An 11,958-nucleotide genomic window follows, 5' to 3' on the forward strand; every position below is an offset into this window, starting at 1 on the left:
AAGCTCAATTTCAAGTTCATGTGCACTTATTCGCAATCGGTATAATGCCGGCGTGTATGTGTGCGTGCCTGAAATCTGATCATGTTGAATGACACAGGAAACGAATGATGAGCGCACAATGGCAGCCATCAGACGGCTCTACTGTACCCAGGTAGGTAGGCAGCCTGTTGTGTAAATGACCCCGTGTTTGTAAAGCGCTTAGAGCTTGGTCTCCGACCGAGGACAGGCGCTATATACTGAGTATCCATATCAAATCAAATCAGTCAAATCCTTTTCCTTCTCCTCCTCCTTACCTGCTCTTACCTTCTCCTCCTCAATCCTCGACATCCTCAATCTTCCTCTGTCACCACCTCCTCTCAGTTCCATCTAAATCAAATTGTACCTGACAAGAACGTGAACCGGTTCCATTACCACCCCTGAATTTAAAGCTAATATTATATTTATAACTTGATCATATGCCGCCTTCACGCACACATGTGTTCCGTGCTATTCTAAATCGGGTTCACCAACATTCTAGCGTTACAAATCAAACAAGATGAACTTCCTCCTGAGTGAACTTTAGAGCAACTTTCGGTCTCAATGGTGGAGTCGAGGAGAGCGTATATACTGCACGCGTTCTCGATCTCTGTACGTCTGTCTTTGTCAGTTTCTTTCTATGTCCGTGTGGTTAGGTCTGTGTCTTTTCCTCCTCCACTCCCCACCCCTCTGTCTGTCCTGGCCAATTCCTTTGTCTGTCAGCCTGGATGTCGGCACGTCACATTCCGTCACCCAACTTGACTCTGTGTGTGTGTGTGTGTGTGTGTGTGTGTGTGTGTTTGTTTACACATAAATCATATGTGTAAGTGTGCGTGTGAGTCAGTGTGTGCCGGTGTGTGTGTGTCCGGCAGTGTGTCACCGACAGTATGTCGGTGTGTGTGTGTGTGTATGTGCGTGTGTGTATGTGTGTGTGTGTGTGTGTGTGTGTGTGTGTGTGTGTGTGTGTGTGTGCCGTGTGTGCGTGTGCGTGCCAGAATGCGTACGTGCGTACAGTGTAACTGAGTGCGTGCCGGCCGGGCAGTGCGTGCATGGCCGGTGTGCCGGTGTAATGCAGCCGTGTGTGTGTCAGTGTGTGTGTCATGTGTGTGTGTGTGCGTGCATGCACGTGCGCGCGCGCTCGTGTGTGTGTGTGTGTGTGTGTGTGTGTGTGTGTGTGACACATATATTCATTACTTCAAAGTTTGTTCTCAAACGGATCACGCGAACATGGAACGCATCGTGATGCAAAGGGACGGAACTGTTGTTAACTTCCGCCGGTGGTGGTTTCGCATGGCGTAGGGGCAGCGTCAATATGTCTTCAGCGCCAATTGCAGAGAGAAATCAAGGTTTGTGCCTACTGTAGAACTCACAGATTCCTAGCTTTGTGTGTCTGCAAGTGTTTTTGAAGTACATTTTTTCAGTTCTGATTCCGAAAGTTGGATATCGCTGCCATCGTTGAAATGGCGCTATCGATTTCTCGAGCTGTGCACGCTCAGCTTCGCAGATTTAGCGTTTTATACTGTTTTGTGAAGCCAGTTACAGTTTCAGCAGGCATACGATACTTACTCATTCTGTCATAGTTTTTCTGGTTTAGGCCATCTCTGTTCGGAAGATTTCTCCACTGGATGATAGATTCAGTGGTTTTGTGGTACGTCTTTTGGTTCCATTCTTAATCAATAATTTTGTCAATTTTGATTATGAAGTTGGAGAGTTCGATATGTGTTCGAACGTATTACACTGACTACAGTTAGAACTGTATTTTTGTGTCATGGTTTCAGAATCATCAGTTATCACCAAGAATCACAAAGCTTTCATCAGAGCACATTCATTTGTTATTTTGCGAAATGATAAAACTCCCATTTTCACTGAAAATTTGATAGAACACAGGCTTACTTAGTAACTAAGTAAGTTACTTTTTCATGATAATGTCCTAGTTCATTTCTTCTGAATTATAAATATGAAATCTCTTTATTGAACAAATTATTAGCAACTGTGGGTCTGTTTTCATGTCGATTTGGTTTCTGTGTCACAAAACTGATCTAAGTGATGTTCATATTGGTTCTTTCCATTGCTGTCGTGGAAATGAGAGCATTTTTAAAAAATCATAAATTGCATTCAGGTGTCTAAAACACCTATTAAGCAATATACTACCAGTACCATATAATTTTAAAGCTTTTTCACATTTTTATTTTAAGGTATCCAGTTTTCAAGAATGATTCAGATGTTTGTGTGTGTGTGTGTGTGTGCATGAGTTTTATGTGCCGGGACTTGTGCTTTTATATGTAGAATAGGTACTGTCATATCAATTAGACTGCATGTTTGTTGCAAATATATGTTGTGCATGTGTGTGTGTGCAATGTGTGAATGTGTGTTTTTATTGTTTATTTATTTATGAATATTATTTTTATTATTCATGTTATTATCAGTTCTCATATTTGATTTATTTATTTACTTTAATCAGTTTTTATTTCTTTTTTTCTTTTCTTTTTTTTATATTCATTCATTTGTTTATCTTATGTTATTTCTCTTTTTCATTTTCCTTTCCCTCAAGCCAGTCAACTGAGTCAAGGCATCTGCTTAGCAGATGTAGTGGAGCACTTGTCAGAACACACTGACGCCTTCTTGAGTAACTGAACTAAACTGGACAAAAAGTCTATATAATTATAAGTTAAAATACATGTGGTACTGTCTCATTATTTTAATTTTTTTTCAGTTATGTGTAATCTTATAGCATGTTTAGGTAAGGGTGGAGGACCCACGAGTAATACTCAGTAATAGCAACTGGGGAGCCCATTTGTGTGTGTGTGTGTGTGTGTGTGTGTGTGTGTGTGTTATTTTGTTTTGTTGGTATGTATTAGTGTGTGTTAGTGTGTGTGTGTGTCACTGTGTGTGTGTGAGTGTGTGTGTGTGTGTGTGTGTGTGTGTGTGTGTGTGTGTGTGTGTGTGGTTTGGTTTTGTTTTGTTGGTATGTGTTATTTTGTTTTTCTGTTACACACCCAACATCAGTTTGTTTACTGATGACTTTTTCAGTTCTTGGCTGATACATGATAACACGCAATGCTGAAAATAATGAAATGGATTGCAGGGTTTTTTGACATGCAGACTTGATCCTCAGCATAACTACTGAAGGGGTTTCAGGCAGTGTGTATACAGTATACACATGTGTAATTGTGTGTGTGTGTGACTTTTATGTGTTTGTGTGCTTTTTTTTTTTTTTTTTTTTTTTTTTCCTGTAAGACAACAGCTCAAATTTGGTTTTAAGTTTTGCAAGTTTTGTTCATTGGTTCAGTGACGGGGTTGATAAGATATGATGGAAACTTCCAAAAGAGGATCTCTCTCTCTCTCTCTCTCTCTCTCTCTCTCTCTCTCTCTCTCTCTCATTCTCTCTCTCTCTCTGTATATATATATATATATATATATATATAATATATATATGATATGAAATATACATTGACAAAGCCTTGTATGAAAAGCAAAAGGCAGTACTGTCACAATGTCATCCTCACTGGCCCTGCAGATAAAAATGTATGATACTTATTGATAGTCAGTCGTGTTCGACTAAGACCATCACAACAGCAGAGGAGGCAACTGCTTTCCTGACAATCAGGGCTAGAATTTGATCATAGTGGAGAGTGCCTTGCCCAAGTTACATCCCCACTCTCTCGGCCAAGAGGGTTTTAGGACAGTCGGCATTTGAGGATGGTTCCTAGCCCCCAAGGCTGCAGCACTAAGAGCCAGTGCAGTTTTGCCTCCTCAGTCCTAGTTTGAGAGTCATAGTCCTTCAGCAAAAGACGAAGCTGTAAATGAGATCCCATTGCAATGGAGAGGAGGAAGGTGGTAGAATGGTTAAGATGCTCAGCTGTCAATACAGAGAGTCTGTGAGGGTGTGGGTTTGAGTCCTGCTCTCAGATGGGCGCAATAGCCGAGTGGTTAAAGCATTGGACTGTCAATCTGAGGGTCCCGGGTTCGAATCACGGTGACGGCGTCTGGTGGGTGAAGGGTGGAGATTTTTACGATCTCCCAGGTCAACATATGTGCAGACCTGCTAGTGCCTGAACCCCCTTCGTGTGTGTATGCAAGCAGATCAAATACACACATTAAAGATCCTGTAATCCATGTCAGCGTTCGGTGGGTTATGGAAACAAGAACATACCCAGCAAGCACACCCCCGAAAACGGAGTATGGCTGCCTACAAGGTGGGGTAAAAACGGTCATACACGCAAAAGCCCACTCGTGTGCGTACGAGTGAACGTGGGAGTTGCAGCCCACGAACTCAGAAGAAGAAGAAGAGTCTTGCTCTCGCCCTTTCTCCCAAGATTGACTGGAAAATCAAACTGAGCGTCTAGTCTTTCAGATGTGACGATAAACTGAGGCCCCGTGTGCAGCATGCACTTTGTGCACTGAAAAAGAACCCATGGCAATGAGAGTGTTGTCCTCTGGCAAAATTATTTTTAGATGTATTTGAAAAAAAAAAAAGAAGAAGAAATCCACTCTGAAAGGTACACAAATACATAAGCATGCACTCAAGGCCTGACAAGCGCATTGGGTTATGCTTCTATCAGGCATCTGTCTAGCTGATGTGGTACAGGGTATATGGATTTGTCCGAACACTGACGCCTTTTTTATATATATATATTTTTTATATTGATATACACTTGTATGTATCCTAATTTCTACTATATCTGTGTTTGTGTATGATTTTTGATTTATGTTTGTACCTTGTTATGTACTATCCCACCCAATATTCCTTGTGACCCCGGTACACTTGTAAGACGTATTCTATTCTATTCTGTTCTGTTCTCCTTCTGAAATTGAAAGTGCAATGGAGAATCTGCAGAAGGCATCCTTCAGTGTAGGGAGACTATGGAGTTGTGCTGTGGGTGATTGCTTCAGGCCCTGTGGTGGATGTGTAAACTACAGTAAAGTGTAAACCATTGACATGACCCGCTTTCAGATGCCACTGTCTATGTGGGTGGGCTGGATGAGAAAGTGTCGGAGGCCATTCTGTGGGAGCTGTTTCTGCAGGCTGGGCCAGTTGGTGAGTGGAGTCTGTTTGGTGTGTCTGTGTCTTGTGGAGTCTGTTTGGTGTGTCTGTGTCTTGTGGAGTCTGTTTGGTGTGTCTGTGTCTTGTGGAGTCTGTTTGGTGTGTTGTCTTGTGGAGTCTGTTTGGTGTGTCTGTGTCTTGTGGAGTCTGTTTGGTGTGTTGTCTTGTGGAGTCTGTTTGGTGTGTCTGTGTCTTGTGGAGTCTGTTTGGTGTGTCTGTGTCTTGTGGAGTCTGTTTGGTGTGTCTGTGTCTTGTGGAGTCTGTTTGGTGTGTTGTCTTGTGGAGTCTGTTTGGTGTGTCTGTGTCTTGTGGAGTCTGTTTGGTGTGTCTGTGTCTTGTGGAGTCTGTTTGGTGTGTCTGTGTCTTGTGGAGTCTGTTTGGTGTGTTGTCTTGTGGAGTCTGTTTGGTGTGTCTGTGTCATGTGGAGTCTGTTTGGTGTGTCTGTGTCTTGTGGAGTCTGTTTGGTGTGTCTGTGTCTTGTGGAGTCTGTTTGGTGTGTCTGTGTCTTGTGGAGTCTGTTTGGTGTGTTGTCTTGTGGAGTCTGTTTGGTGTGTCTGTGTCTTGTGGAGTCTGTTTGGTGTGCCTGTGTCTTGTGGAGTCTGTTTGGTGTGTCTGTGTCTTGTGGAGTCTGTTTGGTGTGTCTGTGTCTTGTGGAGTCTGTTTGGTGTGTTGTCTTGTGGAGTCTGTTTGGTGTGTCTGTGTCTTGTGGAGTCTGTTTGGTGTGCCTGTGTCTTGTGGAGTCTGTTTGGTGTGTTGTCTTGTGGAGTCTGTTTGGTGTGTCTGTGTCTTGTGGAGTGTGTTTGGTGTGTTGTCTTGTGGAGTGTGTTTGGTGTGTTGTCTTGTGGAGTCTGTTTGGTGTGTTGTCTTGTGGAGTGTGTTTGGTGTGTCTGTGTCTTGTGGAGTGTGTTTGGTGTGTTGTCTTGTGGAGTCTGTTTGGTGTGTTGTCTTGTGGAGTCTGTTTGGTGTGTTGTCTTGTGGAGTCTGTTTGGTGTGTTGTCTTGTGGAGTCTGTTTGGTGTCTGTGTCTTGTGGAGTCTGTTTGGTGTGTTGTCTTGTGGAATCTGTTTGGTGTGTCTGTGTCTTGTGGAGTCTGTTTGGTGTGTCTGTGTCTTGTGGAGTCTGTTTGGTGTGTTGTCTTGTGGAGTCTGTTTGGTGTGTCTGTGTCTTGTGGAGTCTGTTTGGTGTGTTGTCTTGTGGAGTCTGTTTGGTGTGTCTGTGTCTTGTGGAGTCTGTTTGGTGTGTCTGTGTCTTGTGGAGTCTGTTTGGTGTGCCTGTGTCTTGTGGAGTCTGTTTGGTGTGTTGTCTTGTGGAGTCTGTTTGGTGTGTCTGTGCCTTGTGGAGTCTGTTTGGTGTCTGTGTCTTGTGGAGTCTGTTTGGTGTGTCTGTGTCTTGTGGAGTCTGTTTGGTGTGCCTGTGTCTTGTGGAGTCTGTTTGGTGTGTCTGTGTCTTGTGGAGTCTGTTTGGTGTGTTGTCTTGTGGAGTCTGTTTGGTGTGTCTGTGTCTTGTGGAGTCTGTTTGGTGTGTCTGTGTCTTGTGGAGTCTGTTTGGTGTGTCTGTGTCTTGTGGAGTCTGTTTGGTGTGTTGTCTTGTGGAGTCTGTTTGGTGTGTCTGTGTCTTGTGGAGTCTGTGTGGTGTGTCTGTGTCTTGTGGAGTCTGTTTGGTGTGTTGTCTTGTGGAGTCTGTTTGGTGTGCCTGTGTCTTGTGGAGTCTGTTTGGTGTGTCTGTGTCTTGTGGAGTCTGTTTGGTGTGCCTGTGTCTTGTGGAGTCTGTTTGGTGTGTCTGTGTCTTGTGGAGTCTGTTTGGTGTGTCTGTGTCTTGTGGAGTCTGTTTGGTGTGTCTGTGTCTTGTGGAGTCTGTTTGGTGTGTTGTCTTGTGGAGTCTGTTTGGTGTGCCTGTGTCTTGTGGAGTCTGTTTGGTGTGTTGTCTTGTGGAGTCTGTTTGGTGTGTTGTCTTGTGGAGTCTGTTTGGTGTGCCTGTGTCTTGTGGAGTCTGTTTGGTGTGTCTGTGTCTTGTGGAGTGTGTTTGGTGTGTCTGTGTCTTGTGGAGTCTGTTTGGTGTGTTGTCTTGTGGAGTCTGTTTGGTGTGTCTGTGTCTTGTGGAGTCTGTTTGGTGTGTCTGTGTCTTGTGGAGTGTGTTTGGTGTGTTGTCTTGTGGAGTCTGTTTGGTGTGTCTGTGTCTTGTGGAGTGTGTTTGGTGTGTTGTCTTGTGGAGTCTGTTTGGTGTGTTGTCTTGTGGAGTCTGTTTGGTGTGTTGTCTTGTGGAGTCTGTTTGGTGTGTCTGTGTCTTGTGGAGTCTGTTTGGTGTGTTGTCTTGTGGAGTCTGTTTGGTGTGTTGTCTTGTGGAGTCTGTTTGGTGTGTCTGTGTCTTGTGGAGTCTGTTTGGTGTGTCTGTGTCTTGTGGAGTCTGTTTGGTGTGTTGTCTTGTGGAGTCTGTTTGGTGTGTTGTCTTGTGGAGTCTGTTTGGTGTGTCTGTGTCTTGTGGAGTCTGTTTGGTGTGTCTGTGTCTTGTGGAGTCTGTTTGGTGTGTCTTGTGGAGTCTGTTTGGTGTGTGTGTGGAATCTGTTTGGTGTGTCTGTGTCTTGTGGAGTCTGTTTGGTGTGTTGTCTTGTGGAGTCTGTTTGGTGTGTTGTCTTGTGGAGTCTGTTTGGTGTGTCTGTGTCTTGTGGAGTCTGTTTGGTGTGCCTGTGTCTTGTGGAGTCTGTTTGGTGTGTCTGTGGAGTCTGTTTGGTGTGTCTGTGGAGTCTGTTTGGTGTGTCTGTGTCTTGTGGAGTCTGTTTGGTGTGTCTGTGTCTTGTGGAGTCTGTTTGGTGTGTTGTCTTGTGGAGTCTGTTTGGTGTGACTGTTCCTTGCTCATGTCCTTGTCTTTGCATGGCTTTATACCATGCATTTTGTTTGTTAGTTTTTGTCACGTGTGAGCATCTAACATTTACAGGGTTAAGAATGAGATGAAGACTGATGTTGTGTTGTATTGTATTGTATTGTATTGTATTGCATTACTTTTTGTTGCAACAGATTTCTCTGTGTGAAATTTGGGCTTCTGCTTTGTCAGACTGCAGTGCCACTTTTTTTTTTTCTTTTTTGTGCAAGTTTATTTGTATTACTTATCTGAGTTATCAAACGGGATTTTATGACAGAATTTTGCTAGGGACAACCCTTTTATTACTGAGGGATGTTTTACATGCGCTAAGTGCATGCATTTGCTGCCCATGGGAACCTCAGTTTATCGCCTCATCTGAATGTCTGGTATCCAAACCACTTCTCAAGGTCTAGTGGAGGGGAAGAAAATAGAGGGGAGTCTTGGGTTCGATTCTGCACGCTTGGATTCTCTTGCTTCCTGGGCAGACACGTTACGACTTGGCAGCGTGATAACTTTGGATGCTGTCAAAGTTGTTGCCAGGGAAGAATGAATGAACAAACTTTTTAAAAAATTTTATTGAGGGAACTTGAAGAAGCATACATGTGCTTTTTTTTTTTACATCCAGCCCTCAGGGCAAAAAGGAAATGAAATCAAAATATCCACAAAGTAATAAAGAGTTGTGTGGTTCGTCCGTCAGGATCGACGAGGACTATCTAGTCATCCTGGGGGTGGGTGGGTTGGGGCTCTGTGGGTGTGCATATGACTGGTCAGGCCAATCCGCGCCTGGAAGGCTCTGACGCAGTGTGGACAGGGGATGGTGGCAGCTGTCGGGGACTTGCTGGCACTGCTTTTCCTGGCCTGTCTGCGTTGCTCTGCTGCAGCGATTCTGTTGGCCTCACAGGATTTGGCGCCTTTGTGGACAGCTGAACACCACTTTGGTCTGTCCATTGCATTCAGCTCCCATGTGTCGTGGCTGATGTTGAAGGCCTTCAGAGAAGCTTTCAGAGTGTCTTTGAAACACTTCTTTTGGCCTCCATGGGAGCACTTGCCATGTTGGAGTTCGCCGTACAGGAGTTTCTTGGGGAGCCGGTGGTCTGGCATGCGAACTACATGGCCTGCCCAGAGTTGTAGAAGAAAGGACATGACATTTGAACACACTCACACCCCCCAAAAAACGGAGTATGGCTGCCTACATGGCAGGGTAAAAACAGTCATGTACATAAAAGTCCACTGGTGTGCATGTGAGTGAACCTGGGGGTTGCAGCACGAGAACGAAGAAGAAGAAGACACTCACATACGTATATAAATATATGTACATAATCATGATACAAACATCATATTAACTCACTCAGTATGGCCAGTCCTCTCTTCTCTTCTACACAGACCCCTGTGTCCAGGGGTGTCTGAATGACCCAACCTTTAGCTTCCGTCATCAGAATTGTGGTATTCTTTGTCAACATTCACGTCTTCAGTTTTAGAGCCTTCCGCTTGCAATATTTTGATGATGGTAATTGGGGTGAAACGCTGTTAACGTCGTCTCTTTCACCGTTCGTATGGAGAGAGTTAAGAAAGATGCAAGTGACAAAAACAACATAGTATGTAGGAAAGTGTCAGAGTTTCAGTGTTGAGTATGATGGTTGTGGTTAGAGAAGAAATGTGAAGCAAAGGAGAAGCATTCAGTTTGAGTGAACAACATTTCGAAGCTGGGCGCTTGCGGCAGCCAGATTCAGGAGCCTGTTTTTGATGGAGATCTCTTCAAGAAATGCACTTAGTGAAGAGAAAACCCTTGTGCTCGAGTGTCCCAACCTGACTCCGGAACCGGGTACAGGCGATGACAAGCCCAAACAAGACAGGTGCTCACGCAGCACTCGTGTCAAGAGAGAACTCGGCACACAAGAAGAATAAAAGAAAAAGCTTTATTTGAATAAAAATAAAGAATGAAAAAAAAAAAAAAGCACAACTATCTCGCACCCACTTGTGCAGGGGATAGTTTCAGTTTCAGTTTCAGTAGCTCAAGGAGGCGTCACTGCGTTTGGACAAATCCATATATATACGCTACACCACATCTGCCAAGCAGATGCCTGACCAGCAGCGTAACCCAACGCACTTAGTCAGGCCTTGAGAAAAAAAAAAGAAGAAAAAAGAAAGGGTGAATAAATAATAGATAAATACATAAAAAAACAACAAAAAAAACTACTACCACTACTAATAATATGTATAAAGCGCAAAAACTTGATGAAGTCAACTATAAGCGTACATAAATAAATGAATGAATAAATAAATAATAAATATTATATAAAAAAGTAGAAAAATAATAACAGCAACAATAATAATAACAACAACAACAACAACAACAACAATAATAATGATAATAATAATAATAATAATAATAATAATAATAATAATTAAAAAAAAAGAAGACAACAATGATGATAATGCAGGGGACAAAGGAAATCTAAATCCCCCCTCACCCTTCCCTACCTAACCCACTAACGGATTGTAAAATACATTATCTCCCGCCAACTAAATTATAAATAAGATGGGAACCACACTCGCACACTCAAAACTCGCACCCTCTCAGACGGACAGAAGAATTTCGAACTTAACTCAAGTCCATCATTATCAAGTGTCCATGTGGAATCTTGGAATGACAGCGTTCGTTTGACCGTAGGCTGTAGCGATGGTGTGGGAGGGTGAAAGGCCCAGGACTGACTCAAGCTCCCTCCTTGGTTGATGCCGGCGTAACCCAGCAGCTCGGTCCCCCTCAAGCGGTGGATCCCGTAAACAAAGGCCAAAAGCTGACCCAGAAAGGGTTAAAATAATATGATAATATAGTAAGTCTGTTCTCCAAAGGGAAAACACACAAAGTCATTAGTCACTGGGAACCTGAAAAGAAGGATAACTGGAAAAACAACAAGTGGGATTTGGAGGAGTAACCTCCTTGCTCTGGAATCGCCACAGCTGAAAAGAAAAAGGGGAAGGACATCCATTCTCACGCAAACACACTTCTCCCGGCTGAAAAGGAAGCCGAACAATCCCCTGGCATGGCATGGCTGAAATTCGAAAGAAGCCCACTCAAAATCAACGCAGAGGTGTTTAATGACAAGAGACCAACGCTGGCCCACTGCCTAGATACACATTCCCTATATGTCGAGGAAAAAACAACATCTGAAGCCTTTTTGGCACCCTGAACATACGTTACAGCACTGTATGGAAGCAAAACGGTTTTTAGAGATAATAATAAACTAGTGATAGATACCCTCACGTACCTCCTCGGTGTAAAACATGGTTTAGAGACGTCATGGCCATCATTAGAACAGAAATTCAAGAGGTTATTTACTATCAGTTATATCAGTGGCTACATCTCAGTGAAACAGAAACATGAAAACTAATTGCGAACGGAAAGTAAGAGGGTTGGGGGGTGAAGAAGGAATACTTTCGAAACATCGATTGTAGTTAATATTATAAATCTGAAGGAAAATATTTTTATTAAAAAAAAAAAAAAAAAAGCGACACGATTTATGAATGGCAGTGGACTCACCTGAACAGCTCGTGAAAAACACTGAGGTGAAGGACCGTACAGTTGCCATAACTTGGCCCCCTTGTCCAAGGAACGCTTGGACCCTGGTCAGCAGATGTGTGACCACAGTGGTGCAACACGAGATGTTGCCAGAATACGGGAACGAACCCTTTATCAGAGGTTCTGAGGCAGAAAACCTCTCCTCTCTCAGTGCCAGGATGGGAGTGATCTATTGCTGTTTGCGGGTGTGCGAAGAAAACTCGATCCAGCATCACTCACACATCAAGTATGCCCACCGTCCAATCTTCTTCTTCTTCTTCTGCTGCGTTCGTGGGCTGCAACTCCCACGTTCACTCGTATATGTACACGAGTGGGCTTTTACGTGTATGACCGTTTTTACTCTGCCATGTAGGCAGCCATACTCCGTTCTCAGGAGTGTGCATGCTGGGTATGTTCTGGTTTCCATAACCCACCGAACGCTGACATGGATTACAGGATCTTTAACGTGCGTATTTGATCTTCTG

At 43.7% G+C, this 11,958-nt stretch overlaps 1 protein-coding gene across 2 annotated transcripts in view; it reads left to right on the top strand.

The window, feature by feature from the left end:
• Positions 1 to 1,289: 1,289 nt before the first annotated feature.
• The window catches only part of LOC143302074 (uncharacterized), a 40,387-nt gene continuing 29,718 nt past the window's right edge, over positions 1,290 to 11,958 (top strand). For both annotated transcript variants that reach the window (XM_076616585.1, XM_076616586.1), the window contains exons 1-2: positions 1,290 to 1,361; positions 4,970 to 5,053. In XM_076616585.1, the coding sequence (XP_076472700.1) occupies positions 1,328 to 1,361; positions 4,970 to 5,053 (118 nt within the window). In that variant the 5' untranslated portion in view covers positions 1,290 to 1,327. The remainder of the gene's footprint in view (positions 1,362 to 4,969; positions 5,054 to 11,958) is intronic.

This window comes from Babylonia areolata, chromosome 28 (genome assembly GCF_041734735.1).
Source record: "Babylonia areolata isolate BAREFJ2019XMU chromosome 28, ASM4173473v1, whole genome shotgun sequence".
Lineage (NCBI taxonomy): Eukaryota > Metazoa > Mollusca > Gastropoda > Neogastropoda > Buccinidae > Babylonia > Babylonia areolata.